We start from the raw sequence: 19940 nt of genomic DNA, 5'->3' as shown, positions 1-19940 counted from the left end.
AATCAGGACCCATGCGGTGGGGATGCTGGCGGTCAGCTGGGCTCCCCTTTCTCTCCCATGTACCAGCCTTGCAGAACTCAATTCATATTTGTTCAGCAAAATGTCCAGTTTCTGCACATCAGGGACATTCCGGTCACTCATAATTAGAGAACTACACGTGGTAACTCCCCGACCACAGGCTCTAGCTGCCCTCCAGTCACCAAGTCTGGAAACCAGCTTGGAGTCAGCTTCTCCCCAGAGCCAAAGGTACTCCCACTACGAAAGCACTTCAGTGGTTCCCTAACAGGCAAAGAGAGCCACCACCCCTGACTCACGATCGTGGGGTGCCTTCAGCCTGGGGAGAATGGTGGGCACCCCGACAAGAATTCATCCATTCAGCAAGTGTTAGCAGAGCACTTACTCTGCCAGGCTCTACCCTCGTTCTCAGGCTGCAAGGGACCTTGGGGATGAACTGGTCCAACTCCTTCCTTTAGAGTCCAGGAAACTGATGGCCACAGAGAGGAAGTGACTTTCACAAGGCCCCTTACCCTGCAGAGATGATTAGTGTCAGCTGTGCTGGGGGCAGAGGCATGATTAGATCACAAGTCTATCACCTCCACGTTCCCTGGTCCAGCTGCACATCCAGTGGTCATCCTAGCCCAGCAGGGTCAGCAGAGTCTGCTCAGATAGGCTGCTAGATTCTCAGAAGACAAACTAAAATGGTTTTCTCAAGGGAGGCTGGGTCTCTAAATGGTTTAATGTAACTCTAAATGTTGCAGGTGATTTGTCCCAGCCGCTTCTCCAGGCTCCAGTCTCCCTCTCACACTCAGTACTTAGTACTCAGTACTCAATGTTTAGTACTCAGTACTAAGTACACTCAGCTTCCTTCAGTTCACTCTCTGGACCCTGGGCTTGCATGTGCTATTTCCTATGCCTGGGAAGACTGCTCACCTCCGTTTTAGTCCTTTCAGGCTGCTATGACAAAGTACCACAGACCGAGTGGCTTATAAACAACAGAAATGTATTGCTCACAGTTCTGGAAGCTGGAAGTCTGAGATCAGGGTACCTGCATGGTTGGGTGAGAGCCCTCCTCCGGGTCACAGACTTCCTGTATTCTCACATGGTGGAAGGGGCTGGAGAGCTCTGTGGGCACGAATCCCATTCATAAGGGCTCCACCCTCATGACCTAATCACATCCCAAAGGCCCCACCTCCTAACACCATCACCTTGGGGGTTAGACTCTCAACATATGAATTTGGGGAGGACACAAACATTCAGTCCACAACACCCTCCATCTCTGGCTAGCTCCCTCCATCAATCTCTAGGTGTTGGATCAAACATCTCTTTCTCAGAAGACTTTCTCTAGACTAGATGAGGGTCCCTGCCACACGCCCCTGTGACACCTCTTCTTCCCATATCATGACTCTCATCACACAGAATGGATGATCCATCTTTAATATCCTTCCTCCCTGAGAAACTTTAAACACTGTCAGGGCAGAAACTGAACCTGCATCAACCCCAGGGATGCCCAGTGCCCAGCACTATATGACCAGCACAAAAATGCAGGTACATGGTAAATACTTGTGGAGACTGAGAATCAATGAACCAAGAGCTTAAGGAAGTACCTAGACTCAAATCCAGAGACGAGAGTGAGGACAGACTTGATTGAGAGGACTTAGGAGAAATCTCAGGGTACAGGAAGAAAACATTTTCCCTCTAAAAGAAGGATCCTCTTTTTTTCACATGTAAGGAGGCAGGTCTACACATTAATTAATCCCTCATCGTGAATGGGGTCTGCGATTTGTGATCAAGGTGAGCAGAAGTTTCAGGACATAGCACAGGTTTTTAGGGCCCGTGTCTAACAGCCCCACACACTGATACAGCCTGCACTCCTCACATCTGGATTCCACATGCACGTGACTCATGGTGACTCATGCACATCTGCGGTGCAGCAGTCATGGGGTGATGTGTTCTGAGGACTCACACCTCTGTGGCGATGACAAACAGCAATCCTGTGTCTGGGGCTCCACGTAGGAGGTTATTAAAACCAACTCCAACCCCAGAGGGAGAAAGCCACAGTGGCCACCTGCCAAGAGGGTAACCAAGGCCGAGAGATAGAATTACACCATTTGCTGGCTTTTTAAAATAATAAAACTAGGAGCAGCCATTCGTTTGCTAACTCTGTGTAGGCTCTTTCTCAGAGAGAACAGAAGCAGCTGAACTGAGATGTACTTTTTTTTTTTTTTGCTGTACACGGGCCTCTCACTGTGTGGCCTCTCCCATTACGGAGCACAGGCTCCGGACGCGCAGGCTCAGCGGCCGTGGCTCACGGGCCCAGCCGCTCCGCGGCATGTGGGATCTTCCCAGACTGGGGCACGAACCCATGTCCCCTGCATCGGCAGGCGGACTCTCAACCACTGCGCCACCAGGGAAGCCCGAGATGTACTTTTAAAGGGTATCTCACATTGGGTAAGAGATCCTGAAGTCAGGAGACCCCAGTTCTAGTCCTGACTCTGTCACTGACCCCTAGGGCCAGCTTGAGGGCACCAGTTTTCTCCCTGTGCCTGTTTCCCACAAAAGAAAGGAAAGATCTTTAAGTTTCCTTCTGTTCCGTTAAACCTCTAATGTGAATACACGAGGGTAAAGGTGGTCTTTTGCCTTCACTCTCTGTGATGGACTGAACTGTGTTTCCCCCCAAATTAATATGTTGAAGCCCTAACTCCCAACGTGCTGGCGTTTGGAGGTGGGGCCTTTGGGAGGTGATTAGGGTTAGTTGAGGTCATGAGGGTGGGGCCCCCATGATGGGATTAGTGCCCTTCTAAGAAGAGACACAAGACAGCTTATTCTCTCTCTCTCTGGCATGGGAGGACACAGCAAGAAGGCATCCATCTGCAAGCCAAGAGGAGGGTTCTCACCAGAACCTAACCATACTGGCACCTTGATCTTGGACTTCCAGCCTACAGAACTGTGAGACAATACATTTCTGCTGTTTAAGCCACCCAGCCTACAGTATTTCATGATGGCAGCCTAAGCAGACTAATACACTCCTCTTGCCCTGCTCAGGGTTGCTTCTGTCCTTCAAAGTCAAGCTGGGAGGCATCAGGTTGGAAAAGGCCTTTGCATTTGCACACCCACCTCTGGTGGCCGGAGTAGGAGTATACCCAACGGAAATTCCCAGTGCCCTATGCTTGTGGCTCAGATCCCCATCAGCACCCTCCACTTGCTAGAAGAAGGTAGTCCCTGGGTTCCTGAGTCTGACTCCTCCCAGGGTGGTCCATGTCTGGAGCTCCACAAGGGGGGCAGGCCTGACCCTGGGAGTGGGTCTCCAGGCAGCAAGGCAAGGATGCTACCTCAGCCCTCTCCTCAGTGTGGGGCAGTCCAGCAGTGGGAAGCAAGACCATAACAAGAGTACCTTAGGGTTTATGGCAATTGACAAGCTTCCCAATGAATATCTCTCCCTGTGCCACACAGAGGTCCTGAGAGAGAGGCAGAAATGATCATTCCCAGTTTACATATGAACAATCAGATCCAGAGAGGTCAATTCCCTTGCCCAGCATGGGAGCTATAGGATTTAAACCCAGTCTTTGGGCTCTCAAGTTCAGTGTTCTTTCTACTCTGCCACACTGGTTCTAGATCTGAGCACAGACAGCCACAGGGTGAGGTGGGGCCACGAGAGGTCCTAGTGGAGCCTGCCTTCAGTGGGTGGAGCAGAGCTGCTCCCAGCAGGCGAGAGGGGCATGAAGTTCCCCATAGGGGTGATGCTGGCCCTGGGCTGGGTTTCCGCCAGCAGGGTGGGATAGGGACGTTGTCCTAAGTGGAGACAGGATGGGCTGGAGGTACAGGGCTTACTCAGAGGATAGGGGAGCTGCCCCCATAAGAACTGGAAGGAGCAGGGAAGACCTGGGCGGGGCTCAGGAGGGGAGGAAGGGGTTCTCCATCACTGCCAAATCAAGGCACTCGACTGGAAACTAGGGGAGACAGTGGAGAGCCACTGAAGGCTACTGGGCAGGGGTGGACCCTGTGCCAGGTGCCACAGGATGAAAAGACTGGTGGTCTCTGTCCATTCACTCTCTCATTCATTGAACTTTATAGAGCATCTCCTGTGGGCCAGGCCTGGAACTCAGGCTCCAAATAAGATCCAGTCTCTAACCTCCAGGAGCTCACAGGGCAGTGGGCTGTGTGTTCCATGCACATCTAGCCTATAGAGTCTTTCCTGGTGCTGGGATGCCCTTGTACTAGGTCTATCTCAGGGAAATTTCCAGGAGGTAGAGATGGGAGGAGTCCTCTCAGCTGCAGCTTGTAGATGAGACTCCCCCATTCCTCTCCCCACCTTACCCCCCAGTCTGTGTAACAACACTCCAAGGCAAGGAAGGCTCCTACGGGCAATCACAGCTTGGGGGCCAGGGGACCTAGAGGAAGGGAGGATGGGCGTCACTCTAGAGGCCAGAGAGCCCAAGGTGCCTGCAGGGGTGTGGGCATAACTGTGTCTACTTCCTTCCCGGGCCCTGGGAAACTCGGCCTGCTCTCCATGCTTCAGAGAACCTTCCAAAAAGCGAGTGAAGTGTTCTTCAGGACACCTGCTATCAAGGCTCTAAGTGGAGGCTACCTTTATGAAGGGCGAAGGACACCCTTAGCTCCTGAGCCAGGCCTGGCTGAACCCCAGCTGCCTCCCCATCCAGAGCCCAGCATGATTTACAAAAAAGATGCAGTCACGGCATCAAGCTCTTTGTGATCTGGCGTAGAGGTGGGAAACATACATCCCAACCCCAGTTAACTATGGCCACACCGAAAACACAGCCCATTATTTCAGGACAGGGCAGCTAGACGGAATCATCCTTGGGCAGACAGAGAGTCTTCAATTAGGGGACGAGCTCAACAGATATGTATGGGTAAAATGCATCTCTTACATACCACCATTGCCTGAGGATAGGATAATTCTAACCCATCTGATCATCTCACATCTCATATGGACACACCATATATAAATAAACACTTATCAAAATTCACTTTTAATGGCATTGTTGAACATTTACTCATGTGGATGATATCACTGTATCATTAGTTACAAACACTATAAATGAGAAAATGGGCAACATTTAAAAGCGTCAGTGGGGCTTCTCTGGTGGCGCAGTGGTTGGGAGTCCGCCTGCCGATGCAGGGGACACGGGTTCGGGACACGGGTTCGTGCCCCAGTCCGGGAGGATCCCACATGCCGCGGAGCGGCTGGGCCCGTGAGCCATGGCCACTGAGCCTGCGCATCCGGAGCCTGTGCTCCGCAACGGGAGAGGCCACAACAGTGAGAGGCCCACGTACCGCAAAAAAAAAAAAAAGCGTCAGTGGCCATAACAGATGTGGATGTAGGGAGGGAGGGAGAGGGGCACGCGATTGTAAAGATGATGAGAATTAAAACAAACCAGTTAAAAAGTGTGCTTCTGGCTTTGGCATGCACTCAAAGGTAGATACAATTCGACACACCCACCCTCTTTCTGCACCCCCATACCCAGCCCATCCCTGTGCTGGCTGTGCTGGCCGTGCTGGCCATGCTGGCCAGAGCAGCGGGCTGGGAGGCAGCTGGGCAGGCAGCCACAAGCAAGCCATAAGACTCAAGACTCTATCCCAAATGGGGGAAACATTTTCTCACAGGCTGCATAGTTAAGAGAGGCACACCCAGCTGTGCAATCAGCTCACCTGCCCAAGAAAACAAACGATATAAAAAGGTGGACAAGTTGTGGCCACAATTGTATCAGGGGTCAGGGAAGTCGGCCCTATAACCAGAAATACCAGCAGGACAGACAAGGTACATTACAATCCTTTCCCTCCACTTGTGATCCCTTCTCTCAAAATGACTATTTTTTAATCTTTATCTAGGCCAACTTGGAAACAGGATTGCAGGGCAGAAAACACAGCATTCTTGAGTGAAGAAGAGAAGAATACCTGGGAGTCGTTTTTTTTTTTTTAAGTAATGGAGACAGGAATTGGGACCCGCTGCAGGGAAGTACGTACCCAGGAAACATCACCATCTGCCGGATTATCCGGATTGCGGGTGAGGTTCTCAGCAGCTTCCCCTTCTCCCAGAACTGACTTTGGAGTCACATAGCCCAGAGTTTGAACCCATCACTTAATAGCTGGTAACCTTAGGCTCTTTACTTAACCTGAGCTGCAGTTACCTCATCGCAAGATGGGGATTCCACGGGGCTGCGGCCAGACCAAGCATGTGCTCAGCACAGAGCCCCGCCTGAAGTCCCCAGTCAGTAATGCGTCCGCATTATTATAACTCGTGCCAGCTCCAAAATGACCGCGAGGCAGACAGGAATAGGGAACAGCCGTCTCAGGGAGTGGGGAAAGGTGCTCGGGGCCGGGGAAGCAGCAGCCACCAGCGCTGAAATCTCTGGGAGAGGCCTTCACACACTTTCACCCACGAAAACCGGGGTGCAGACACACCGGTGGTCCCTGTCCTCAGTGCCCCCCACTCACGATCGCTTGTGCCAAGTCCCGCTCGTCCGACCTCAGAATACTCACTGGCACAGGTCTTGCCATCACTGCGGAGCACGTGTTCCTCGGGACACTGGCAGGCGAAGGATCTGTCGGTGTTGACGCAGGAGTATTCACAACCGTGGTCACTCAGCAAACAGTAATCCACTCCTGCAAAACCCAACAGCCCGGTGAGGGGTCCTCGAGGCTCCTGGGCTACTGAGGATGGGAATCAAGTGACCGGCGTGCTTATACCACGCCCCCACCTCCGCCCCAGGTTCTGCACCGGGAAGGCACGCAGTCCCCAGGAGACACCCCTACGATCTCCAGGGTGCCAAGAGCAGGGGACAGAGGGAGCCTGCCGTCCTGTGCAGTCGTCACATTCTTCACAGCTGTTGCGAAGACCTTTGCCCTGTAAGAGAAGCGCGACGGGGACTCACGGGAGCAGGTCTTGAGGTCCTCGTTGATGAGGAAGCCTTCCAAGCACTGGCACACGAAGGAGTCCCCGGTGTTGAGGCACAGCTGCGCACAGCCGTGGTCCTGCTCGGCGCAGTGATCCACGCCTGAGGGAATCACACACGAAAACAGCGTAACCCGAGTAAAGACACAGACCTACTAGAGATCGGACTTGAGGACACGGGGAGGGGGAAGGGGAAGCTGGGACGAAGTGAGAGCGTGGCATGGACATATATACACTACCAAACGTAAAACAGATAGCTAGTGGGAAGCAGCCGCATAGCACAGGGAGATCAGCTCGGTGCTTTGTGACCACCTAGAGGGGTGGGATAGGCAGGGTGGGAGGGAGAGGAGACTCAGAGGGAGGAGATATGGGGACATATGTATATGTATAACTGACTGACTTTGTTGTAAAGCAGAAACTAACACACCACTGTAAAGCAATTATACTCCGATAAAGATGTTAAAAAAAAACCAAACAAACGTAACCAAGGGCGCTGCGCCCACCAGTGAGGGGGCATTAAAAAACAAAACCACCTCCCAGGGAGCCCCTGCTGGGCTATTTCACTTCAAAAACAGTGATGTGGAAGGTTTCATTCTACCCTGTCCCACGGGCCTTGTTTGTTTTTCTTCGCATTTCTTTGAGGAGTAACATGCATACGACTCCTGTCATGGGTGGTCAGACAGCAGCCCTCTGGGCCAGGCCTGGGCACGCATCACCTGCAATCCCGGGGCAACGCTTAGAGGAGGTGCCTTCCCCACTGTCACAGAGAGGAGAGCCAGGCTCAGGAAAGTCGAGCTGCTGAGCCCACAGCCCGCAGCTGACAGAACAGTGCGTCAGAATGAGGGCTCCGCACCCAACTACTTGGGCTCAAACCCCACGTTCGCCACTTCCCAGCCGCGGGATGCTGGGCCGTCATTTGGCCTCTCTGTCATCATCTCATGACTTGAGAAATGGGGTTGACGATTACTTTCTTAGAGGAACGTGGTGAGAGGAGTTGATTGACCTACAGCCCTCAGAACAGTAGCTGGCTTACAGTAATTACTTCCTGAACGCTTATTATTACTAGTACATGGCTGGGGAGGAATTAACTGTATAGTTTCTTTACATCTGAAAATGAAAAAGTGTTGTCACCCCCCATAACCAGGACACCCAGATTCAGAAAACAAACCAAAGCCAAGGCCTGCATGCGTGGCCGATCCTGGCACCGGGACCCTGAACAGCCGGCCCCGCTAGGATAACAGACACACAGCTGCGGTGAACGGCTCCCACAAGACAGCCCTGCAGGCCGCCTCGCAGATTTCCTTGACGGAGGAAACGCACACCCGGAGACTGGAGGGACACTGGAGGCCTTGTACAGGGCCATCGGGTGGGCCTCTTTGACTCCCACAGGGCCTGGGACTGGTGCTTTCTGGAACATTCCACCAGTGGATCTGCCTCCTGCAAACACTTGCAGGATCTCAGGAGCCAGAGGCCTGTATTCACATCTCAGTTATGCCATTTACCAGTCATGTTGACCCCCGGGAAACTTAACTTTTTTGTGCCACAGTTTCCCCATCTTTAAATAGGGATAAGAATGTCGATGCCTCCTAAGGCTCCAGTGCAGGTAAAGTGAGCGAGTGCCTGGGAAGTGCTCACGGCCGTGGCTGCACAGAGCAGGTGCCTTGTAAGGGCTTCCTGTCATGACGGCCTGGGGGGCTCCCTGAGCCCCCATGGGGAAGAGGATACCATGCCTTTCTCTGGGGACCCCTGGGAAGAAATGGCTTGGTTTATAGTTTCTTGAAGCTGACTAGATGGTCCTTCTTACTAGATCCCAGAGAGGAAGGAGGCAGGTCATGGTCCCTGGGGCTCTAGGTGGGCTCATCCAGGCCATGCCAAGCCTGCCCTGGGATACCTGCCAGAGCCGTCAGAGAGCAGACCCCGCACTCCTGGAAGAAGGCAGGCTGTACCCAGATCCATCTTCACCAGGGCATCTTCTTGAAGAGTGGAAGGACTCTTCCTCACCACTGGCTTCTCGTAAGGACTCAGAGACTTCCAGAGGCAAATGCAGCGCAGTGCCAACTTTCTGGTTCAAAAATTCTTTGACTTCCGAGATCGATCCTTAGAAAGCCTAATCGAGGCACTTTGTTCCCTCTGGAGACGGGACGGGGCACTAGCTTTCCTGAGGACTGCTGTCTATCTAACACTTCATCTGTGAAACTTCCCCTCCGGGCAGTTTAAGGTCCAAGTGCTGACCAGCTGCATTGTTTTCATTCACAACCTATCTCTGTCCCCAAAGCTGGAGCAGATGTGCGGCTTGCTGGGTGGAAAGCGACACAAAGGGCCCCTTCTATGCCGGTCACGTCACTGCACCCCTCTCCAGCGCACCAGGGTCACAGGCCTCCACCCCCACCCCCGCTGGCCTGGACCAGTGCAGACTGTGCCTCATAAAAAACGACAGAGCCATCCAGCTGGCAACGCCTGCACGTTTCCACGCATTTACATCACCAAATGGAGCTTTGTTGTGCCTCTTACAAAAGAAAATTAAGAAAAGTCTTCATAAAAAGTCCCATGTTTCTCAGCTCTGCCCTCAGGTCAGCTCCGCGGTAGCCCAAGTGCTCTCTGAGGTCTGTCTCCTCCATCCCATTGTCTCACCCTGGGGCCAGCACTGGTTACTCTGCCAGGCTCCATGACAATAATGAACTATTATCTTTAACTGTATGTTTTCCTTGGGCCAGGCACAGTGCTAAGAGATTGAAATGGTCCTGATTATTCCCTTTAACAACTCTAGGAGACCAATACTATTATTATCTTCACTTTTTTAAACAGATGGGGAAGTCAAAGCTTGGAGAACTTGCCTGGGGTCACATGTCTAGTATGTGGTACTAAACAATCCAACCTCTGAGGGAGGTAGCATGAGTAGTCCCATTTTACAGGTGATGAAACTGAGGCCAGGAACGTTAAGGCTGTCGGACCGTCAGGCTCACTGGAAACCCAGGGGCCTCCAAAGTGACTGGCTGCTAGTGAGCCTGGGGGCCTGTGTGTGAACCTGGCCTTCCCGTCAGAGCCCCTGCCCCGGGCACACTCACGGCTGCAGGTCTTGCCGTTGGGGTCCAGGGTGTAGCCCCGGTGGCAGCGGCAGTAGTAGCCCTCCTCCGTGTTGACGCATTCATGCTCACAGCCCGGCTTGTTCAGCGCACAGTAGTTGATCCCTGAGGGGAGAAAGGGCAGATCCTACTTCAGGCTTGGGGATTCTCCAAGGGCTGAGGTCAGCCCCTCACAGTAAATATTCAGTAAGTAAGATGCTCTATAGCAGGGGTCCCTAACCCCCGGGCCACAGACCAGTACCGGTCCATGGCCTGTTAGGAACCAGGCCGCACAGCAGGAGGTGAGCGCCGGACGAGGGAGCGAAGCTTCATCTGTATTTACAGCCACTCCCCATCGCTCACGTTACGGCCTGAGCTCCGCCTCCTGTCAGCATTATGGCGAGTTGTATAATTATTTCATTATATACTACAATGTGATAATAATAGAAATAAAGTGCACAGCAAATGTAACGTGCTTGAATCATCCCGAAACCGTTTCCCCTCCACCCCACCACCCCCAAGTCCATGGAAAAACTGCCTTCCACAAAACCGGTCCCTGGTGCCAAAAAAGGTTAGGGACCGCTGCTCTACAGGATGGAGACAACAGCTCCTGCTCTCCATGAGCTTGTTTGAAGGAGAACCTGGCACCTGCAGCGAGCCTCCGCATTCTCCAGCATAGGTCTCTTCCCCACTTGATGGCCAAAAAGTTGGTGAAACGGGTTGAGCGCCATAGTTCCCAGCCCATCTCCCCCCAAGAAAGATGGAAAAGCTGGGAAAATTCAGTCTCTTCTTACAGTTAACCTGATAACTAGGGCTCAAAACATGTAGGGAGCTGCTGTTGGCAGTGACATCTGACAGTGACATGGGACAGCACAAGGCAGAATACACAACAGCTGATGTTACAAGATACCCAGCTATTTAGGAGAGGCAGGAACAGGCAGTTGCATTAAGAAGGATCCAATGCTCAACCCAGCTCTGGGTGAGAGCATAACAGCAAAGGTATCAAGGAACTGGAGAAGATGCATCTCTGATGCTGGCCCAGGTAGTTGCAGCTCTGTCCTATGGTAACATCCACCCCCATCCTAGATGTGTTTCTGCCAGCAGAGGGAAGCAGCATCGCAACCAGCAGCCAATTAGCAGTTTCATTTTCTGGTAGAAAATGCTAAACCCACAAGATAGGCCACTCCCCACCCCCCGTGCCCCCCCACCCCGTCCCCCACAACTTACACCAGAGAAGGTAATGGGAGAGACGGAGAACTATAACGGGAAATAAAATAAGCTTGTGGAGGGCCTCTAGGGGACTGGTGTTGTGAGAAATGGTCACCAGCAACCTCAGGGGCTGAGCTGGATCCATTTAACTGCATTGCTCTTTTTCCTGGGGATGTGGCAGACATTGTTGGTTGCCTTGCCAACAACTATTACCCTGTCTTCTTGAAACCAGAACCCTGACCCCCAAGGCATGAGTCATGAGTTGTCTAAGGCAACCTGGCAACCATGTTTTCCTTTGTCAGTGATTGGTCTAGAGCTGGGAATATGCCTAGTTCTCGCCAATGAGACATAGGAGGAATTTATTGGGGCCCCTAGGAAAGATTTCCCTTCCTGAAAAGACAAAGAGGTATGAAAAAAAATGAAATGAAACCCACACCCGAGGAACCTCAGACTATCCCTTAAAGGGTCCATGATGTGCGCTCCCATGTGACAAGTGGGTGGAACTTTCCACGTGCACAGAGCACGAGTCGAAGTAGCTGCAGACCGAGCACAGGGAGAGAACTCCCACGACATGCAGGGGCTGGCCTAAGAGAAGAGATCCCACCACAAGGGTCACGGACCCCTTGGCACTCTCTCTGTACCTCATCCCTTCTGCATGACAGAGGCAGAAATTGTTAGCTGCGCGCGATTTCTCAGTTCGTCAACAGCCTTACTTGTGCAGAACAGACTGAATGCCAGGAAACAAGTCAAGAGCTTCAGTGAAGAAAAACAGACCCGGCGATGAAACTCCGGCCACAGACACACGGACAAACAAAAAGCCAAGCAAACAGACACAGAACACAAAGGGTCCCACAGTTTGGGGCCACACAGTGTAGGGCCTGCAAATCCTACACTTCATTACACCATCAGAGAAAATGAAATTATCCTCAGTAAACACTGTTTTTAAAAGCCAGCACTCAGCCACTATGGAAAACAGTATAGAGGTTCCTCACAAAAATTAAACATAGAATTACATGTGATCCAGCAATTCCACTTCTGGGTTTATACCCAAAAGAACTGAAAGCAGGGACTTGAACAGTACTTGTATATCCATGTTCGTAGCAGCATTATTCACAATGGCCAAAAGATGGAAGCAACCCAGGTGCCTACTGACAGATGAATGGATAAACAAAATGTGGTATATACATAATATGGAATTTTTTTTTTGCAGAATTTTATTTAAAAAAATTTTTTAATAGATCTTTATTGGAGTATAATTGCTTCAGAGTACCGTGTTAGTTTCTGTTGTACAACAAAGCGAATCAGCCACATGCATACACATGTCCCCATATCCCCTCCCTCTTGAGCCTCCCTCCCATCCTCCCTATCCCACCGCTCTAGGTCATCGCAAAGCACCGAGCTGATCTCCCTGTGCTATGCTGCTGCTTCCCACTAGCTATCTATTTTACATTTGGTAGTGTATATATGTCGATGCTACTCTCACTTCGTCCCATCTTCACCCTCCCACCTGATGTCCTCAAGTCCATTCTCTATGTCTACCTCTTTATTCCTGTCCTGCAACTAGGTTCATCAGTACCAATTTTCTTTTTTTTTTTTTTTTTTAGATTCCATATATATGTGTTAGCATACAGTATTTGTTTTTCTCTTTCTGACTTCCTTCACTCTGTATGACAGTCTCTAGGTCCATCCACCTCACTACAAATAACTCAATTCCGTTTCTTTTTATGGCTGAGTAATATTCCATTGTATATATGTGCCACATCTTCTTTATCCATTCATCTGTCGATGGACACATAGGCTGCTCCCATGTCCTGGCTGTTGTAAATAGAGCTGCAATGAACATTGTGGTGCATGTCTCTTTTTGAATTATGGTTTTCTCAGGATATATGCCCAGTAGTGGATCATATGGTAGTTTTATTTTTAGTTTTTTAACCACCATACTCTTTTCCACAGTGGTTGTATCAATTTACATTCCCACCAACAGTGCAGGAGGGTTCCCTTTTCACCACACCATTTCCAGCATTTATTGTTCCTAGCTTTTCTGATAATGGCCATTCCGACTGGAGTGAGTGATACCTCATTGTAGTTTTGATTTGCATTTCTCTAATAATTAGTGATGTTGAGCATTTTTCTTGTGCCTCTTGACCATCTGTATGTCTTCCTTGGTGAAATGTCTATTTAGGTCTTCCGCCCATTTCTTAACTGGATTGTTTTTTTTGACATTGAGTTCCATGAGCTGTTTGTATATTTTGGAGATTAATCCTTTGTTGTTTCATTTGCAAATATTTTTCTCCCATTCTGAGGGTTGTCTTTTTGTCTTGTTTATGGTTTCCTTTGCTGTGCAAAAGCTTTTAAGTTTAATTAAGTCCCATTTGTTTATTTTTGTCTTTATTTCTGTTATATAATGCGGAATATTATTTAGCCTTAAAAAGGAAGGAAATTCTGACATATGCCACACATGGATCAACCTTGAAGACATTACGGTACGTGAAACAAGCCAGTCACAGAAGGTCAAATATTTTAAGATTCCACTTATATGAGGCTCCTAGAGTAGGCGAAGTCATAGAGATGGAAGATAGGATGGGGGGTTGTCAGGGGCTGGGGGGAGAGAGAATCGGTACAGGGTTTCAGTTCGGAGAGATGATAAAGTTCTGCAGCTGGATGGTGGTGATGGTTGTACAACAACATGAATGTACTTAATGCCACTGAACTGTACCTGTAAAAATGGTTACAATGGTAAATTTTGTTATGTATATTTTAACACCATTTTTTAAAGGGCCAACATCGTCTTTAAGAAAGATTTACACACAATAATTAAATTAAAACACATGAAGATTCTCAAAGAGGTTATCACTCAGCTATCTGGCAAAAAGCAATTTAAAAATGCCTCTTCTCCAAATGGTACTTTACAGCAGAGGTTTAACTGTAGATCTTTGCTTTCCTTACATGCTTCAGTCCCAATTCTTCACCTGTTACTTAGTCATTCACACATTTATGCATTCAATCTGTATTTATTGACTACCTACTATGTCCCCCCCCCACATCTGGTCCAGTCTCCTCCCTAACTGTGATGAGCTATACATGGGCCAGGCTTGGGTGTAGGTTTATCTGGCAAAGGCTGGAGTGTCCAATAACCCTGCGAGGTCAGATGGCAGGACTGTCAGATGACCAATGAAACAGCTCTTATGAGTGCCAACTCGCGAAGGAGCTGGAGACCTCACTGAGAAGATGAGAAATAAAAACATGAAAGATTAGTGACCCAGACAGTAAATTATAATGCCAACTGAGTGGCACAGAGAGTAAGTTTTAGAAAAATTGGACAGGCTACAAAATGTTAAAGCAGAAAGTCGTGTTCCTTCAGTTTAGGGAATCGGGGTCCAGAGAAGCAAAGCAACCTGTCCAAGGTCACACGGCCAGCATGAGTGACACTGCCAAGACCGGCCTTGGCGTCCCCTGGCTCAACCCGTGGCCCCCGCCCCAGCTGTTTAGAATGTGATGTCTCCAGGACTTCCCTAATGGTCCAGTGGCTAAGACTCCACACTCCCAATGCAGGGGGCACGGGTTCGATCCCTGGTTGGGGAACTAAGGTCTCGCGTGCCGCACGGTGCGGCCAAAAAAAAAAAATGAATGTGATGTCTCAGCCATGGTGCCAGCGTGAGCAATCCTGGAGTCCAGCACGTGGGTCCCACCCACCTCTGATTCCACCCTGGGGCCCCCGCCTAGACCGCCAGTCCCGGTCTCTGTGTCTCTGCCTTAATAATTTATGCTTTAAGTCGATGACAGCACTTTGCAGAAAAAGAAATTATGCCTGGATGAGGAGGAAGAACAAAACCTGGCCACGAGTGTTTTCTTCAGTAGGATTCTGCCTTGAACTTTCTTTTTTTTCCAGTTTAATTGGATGACATCAAATTCCTTTGAAAAATAGATTTCTTATTAGAATTGAAAATAGCCCACATCCATCAACTGCCGATTAAACGTGAATGGCTGTTCCCTGCGCTTGAGGTCTTTAACGCTCTCGAGATCCTCAGATTCCTAATAACAGACTCCAGATTTTAATCCCCATTTCTCTGCTTCCCGATTCCATGTAACGCTCCAGAGAGAGGGTAAGCGCTCACTTTCCGTTGCGTGTGTGCATTAGGGCGAAGTGGCTTCCAGAGGGACCTCGGGAGTCGAGGGCTGGGTTTGTAGCAAAGACAATGGAAAAAGTAATGATGAGGCAGGATGCTGGGAGAAGGGCTGATGAGGACATGGGGTTTTAAAAACAAATTCCATTTTTCTTGGATGAAAAGTAGGGCACCTGGCTAAAGAGGAAATGGAGCTATCACTGAATACATACGAATGAGCGTTAGGGACTGGGGCTGGGCCGCAGCCTGAGACTGGCCGTCTGTGGGCGGTGGTTACAACACTCCCAAATGGTCCCTTGCTCTGCACTCGTCCTTCTCTTCTTGGCCTGCCTCCTCCCTTGATAACTGTGCAGTCCATGCCTTGGACTCTCCTCTTACTCCAAGTGTCTCTCCAGGCAGGATGTGGAGGGAGGGGCAGAGGGCGAGGGACTCCTAGATGATTGTAAGAGATGCAGAGCTTCAAGCCAAGTCCCCTCCACTGATGGCCACACGCCCAGCTCGCGTCCTTCTCCCTCCAAAAGCGACACACAGTGAAGCCTGCGACTCCAATGAGTGCCTGAGTTGAACCAGATCTAATTATCCCCCATGTAAGAGATTTGGGTTCACAAAGGAGTCCAATGGTGAGTGCTTTTCTCTGGGTGAAGTCAGCCACTGACACTCTCACCCCTAGAGAGAGGTGTAAATAGCACAGAAAGGAGTGGCCGGGCTGACCTTTCCCACGTACTGCATGCATGTGTGGTCTAACAGAAAACTGTCCGTCTGATTGTTTTCACATTCCGAACGCTCTCAGTTAAAATTGCCGTCCGATGCTTGAATGTTTCTGGGGTTTGCATCCAGGCAAGGTGTTGGGAATGATTTTTTACGAGAGAGGCTCAGTTTCAAAATATGGGCTCTGCCACCCTCTGCCACCGTACAAGGTTTAACGCGTATTAGAGTGAGTGTGTGAGTTAACATGGGCTGCAAGCAGACTGTAGCTTGTGGACTCGATTCTATAAACCACAAAGCTTTTCAAAAAAGACACATGGTAAAACTTTTGAAAATCCGGTCCTGTGATGCAGAACGCTGCTGTACCTACCACCAGGAAGAAGCGGATAAAGGGACACATAAGAGAATATGTCCCTTAATGGGAGTTCCAGAGAGTTCTGTGAATGACACTGTTGGGAGAATGTGTACAGTTCAGTGTGCATATGTGTGGACTAACTTCGGGAATGCTTTTTGAGAAAACACTTGCATGCCTTAAGAGGGCCATCTTTCTAACAAGATAGAATAATTCAGACGACAGTTGCCATTTCTCCAGGATGATAAATCTCAGAGATCCATTTGCTCACTCATTCACTAAATATTGTGTCACACCAGCATGCCAAACACTGAGGTGATGAGGAGTCACGAGTGAGAAGAAGAGAAGAATCTCTGTCCTTGTAGATCTTGCATTCTAGCAGCCTCTCAGGCACAGATCTCTTAAAGAGATCCCACTGGGGGTCCGTGCTCTAGGTCCCCGGTCAAGCCGTCTGAGGTGCTAGACGACAGTATCCGAGTCACTCAGCACGTCCTTAATATCATCCTGCTGACACCATGTACCTCTTGAATGCTGCAGGGATGCCCCAGAGTCTTCGATTTTTCCTTCCTTCAAAACAAAGAGGAAAGAGCTGCCACTTCCCCTTTCTTAGCCGCCATCAAGCGTCTCATCTTGTAGGACTGGAAGAAACCAGCTCCTTTTGCCTCCGACTCTGGACCCAGCCTTTTCTTTCTCAAAGTCCCAAATACTTGTTGCAGGTTGGGGGCGGGGGGGTGGTAGAAAGAAGGGAGGATGTGCCCTCATTTCAAATAGGTGGGAGCTTCAGCTTGGGCCTCGATTTCACTAAATGAATCTGATGGACAGACCCAGTCTACGCGGTCTCTAAAAATTCTCCCCATCACAGGATCAGGTGAGACAAAAGGTAAAATAAAAGACAGAATACTGTTAGCAAACACAAATACCGAGTACAAGTGCACCTGGTTGAGATTTGCAAGGGGAAGGAAAACCAACAGGGCCATCTGAGGAACAAGCCCTTCTTCAAGGCCCAGCACAACTTACTTCTGCAGGTTTTCTGATCTGGATTCAGGGTAAAGCCTTTTAAGCAGCGGCAGGAATAGGAATCATCTGTGTTAACACACTCGTGCTGGCATCCGTGGTCAGGTGAGGTACAGTAGTCTATCTCTGAAAAGAAAGAAAACTCAGAATGATGAACAAAACTAGAAATCTAGCATAGAAAAGTCAAAGGATTTGCGGTCTTAACTTTTCCTAAACAGATACATTCCCGTGACCTCAAACACTCATGCCACAGAGGGATCTATCAGTGAAGGTATTTCCATGTTTAGGGATACGGCCCCCACAGGAAGAGAACTTTCTTGACATGTTACAAAATGTTTATGCTTTGTGAAGATGCTTTCCTTGTCTGGGTTCACGTCAGAGCCACTAAAATGAAAGTGTGTGACTGGGTGTTGTTCATTGTGTCGCAGGCCGGGAAGAGAGAGCTTGGCTGAATATGTTACTGAACTTACGCAATTAAAATAATGAAATCTTCCCAAAGTCAAACTTTAAACCACTTAACTGAGTGAAACACTGAGCCAAATAGGATAAAAATGATATCCTGGGAAAAAGAAGGCCTGGGAGTGAAAGGCGTATTTTGAGGGCAAAACACCTCCCCTGTTGACGTCATTGGCCTCATCTACACTTAAATCATCTCAAGGCTTCACAGTCAGGGAATGTGATCTCTAGGTACACATTAATTTAAACCAAAATATTCAGAAACAAAGGTCACATGGAATTTTTAATAGTGAAATTTTACTTGTATAAAAGTATTTTTTAGATATGGATTAGGACTGTTCTACTGACAGGTCTGTACCAAGTATTTTGCTGTAGTGGAACTTGGTGCATTGTCTAAAATGGCTTGAAATAAGTGGCCACTGATGGGATCTTAAAAGGTGTCTTTTTGTTTTAATGAGGATTTTTATCGTTTTAAGGAATATATGAACTACATATATCATTTTCCTAATGAAGCATTTGGTATAAAAGAGTTTTCCCAGCCTGTACCAAAGGAAACGAAACGAGTAAGGGAAAGGCGTACAATATTCTCAAACGAAAAAATATTGAGAAAATGCCAATTCTTCCGAATTTAAAGTTATGGAAAACTTTAAACATATATAAACAAATGAACTGACTAGTATAATAAATCCACGTGCATATCACTCGGCTTCAAGAGAATCCATCTACAGCTGACCTTGTTTCCTGTATACTCCCATCCCCCATGCTAAGATGCCATATTACTTGAAAGCAAACCCCAGATGTTATATCATTTTGTCTATAAATATTTCATAATGTATCCTTAAAGGACTGGAACTCTTTAAAAAATATAACTGCAATACCACAATCACATATAAAGGTATTTAAAAAGACTTTTTATTTGGAAATGATTTTAAACTTACAAAAGTTGCAAACATAAAAATACAAGTAGAACAGCCTGGAAGGGTGGGATGGGGAGAGTGGGAGGGAGGGGGACGCGAGAGGGAAGACATATGGGAACATATGTATATGTATAGCTGATTCACTTTGTTATAAAGCAGAAACTAACACACCATTGTAAAGCAATTATACCCCAATAAAGATGTTTAAAAAAAAAAAATACAAGTAGATAGGTACAAGAAGCACATATATACACTCTACCCAGATTTATCTATTGTTAACATTTTATCCCATTTGCTTATCTCTCTGAATTATTTGAGGGTAAGTTACATATATCACTATCCTTTTTCCTTAAACACAGTGTGTGCTTCCTAAGAGGAGGGATATTCTCTTATATAACCACAGTGTAGCCACACTTCATAAATTTACATTTATACAAGACTTTTACTTAACCTACCATCCTTATTCTAGTCTTCTAAGTTGATCTAATAATGTTCTTTGTAGCATTTTTCATCCTCCAGTATAGAACTCAATAGAGGGTCAGAGATTATATTTAATATTCACGTATGCTTAGCTTCCTTTAATCTGGAACCATGCTGTCTAATGTGGCCATTTAAATTAAAGTGGAATGGAAACAACCTAAATGTCCATCAACAGATGAATGGATAAAGAAGGTGTGATGTGTGTGTGTGTGTGTGTGTGTGTATATGTACACACACAGTATGAAATGTTATTCAGCCATAAAAAAGAATGAAATAATGGAATTTGCAGCAACATGCATGAACCTAGAGATTATCATACTAAGCGAAGTAAGTCAGAAAGAGAAAGACAAATGCCATATGATGTCACTTACATGTGGAATCTAAAACATGACACAAATGAACATATCTATGAGACAGAAACAGACTCACACACATAGAGAACAGACTTGTGGTTGCCAAGGGGGAGGGGAGGTGGGGAGGGAAGGAGTGGGAGTTTGCGATTAGCAGATGCAAACTAGTATATAGAGGATGGAAAGCAACAACGTCCTATTTCATAGCACAGGGAACTATAGTCAGTATCCTGTGATAAACCACAATGGAAAAGAATATGAAAAAGAACATGTTATATATATGTATAACTGAATCACTACAGCAGAAATTAAACACAACATTGTAAATCGACTATACGTCAATAAAATTTTTTTTTAAATT

General features: G+C 48.2%; 1 protein-coding gene across 5 annotated transcripts in view; it reads right to left on the bottom strand.

The window, feature by feature from the left end:
* MATN2 (matrilin 2) overlaps positions 1–19940 on the bottom strand; it is a 155508-nt gene that overhangs the window by 19883 nt on the left and 115685 nt on the right. For all 5 annotated transcript variants that reach the window (XM_032610116.1, XM_032610112.1, XM_032610115.1 and 2 more), the window contains 4 exons: positions 17380–17502; positions 9976–10098; positions 6891–7013; positions 6499–6621 (listed from right to left, as the gene is read on the bottom strand). In XM_032610116.1, the coding sequence (XP_032466007.1) occupies positions 6499–6621; positions 6891–7013; positions 9976–10098; positions 17380–17502 (492 nt within the window). The remainder of the gene's footprint in view (positions 1–6498; positions 6622–6890; positions 7014–9975; positions 10099–17379; positions 17503–19940) is intronic.

This window comes from Phocoena sinus, chromosome 17 (genome assembly GCF_008692025.1).
Source record: "Phocoena sinus isolate mPhoSin1 chromosome 17, mPhoSin1.pri, whole genome shotgun sequence".
Taxonomy (NCBI): Eukaryota; Metazoa; Chordata; class Mammalia; order Artiodactyla; family Phocoenidae; genus Phocoena; species Phocoena sinus.
Note: the sequence above shows the minus strand (reverse complement) of the source record. Positions and strands in the feature narration are given on the sequence as shown.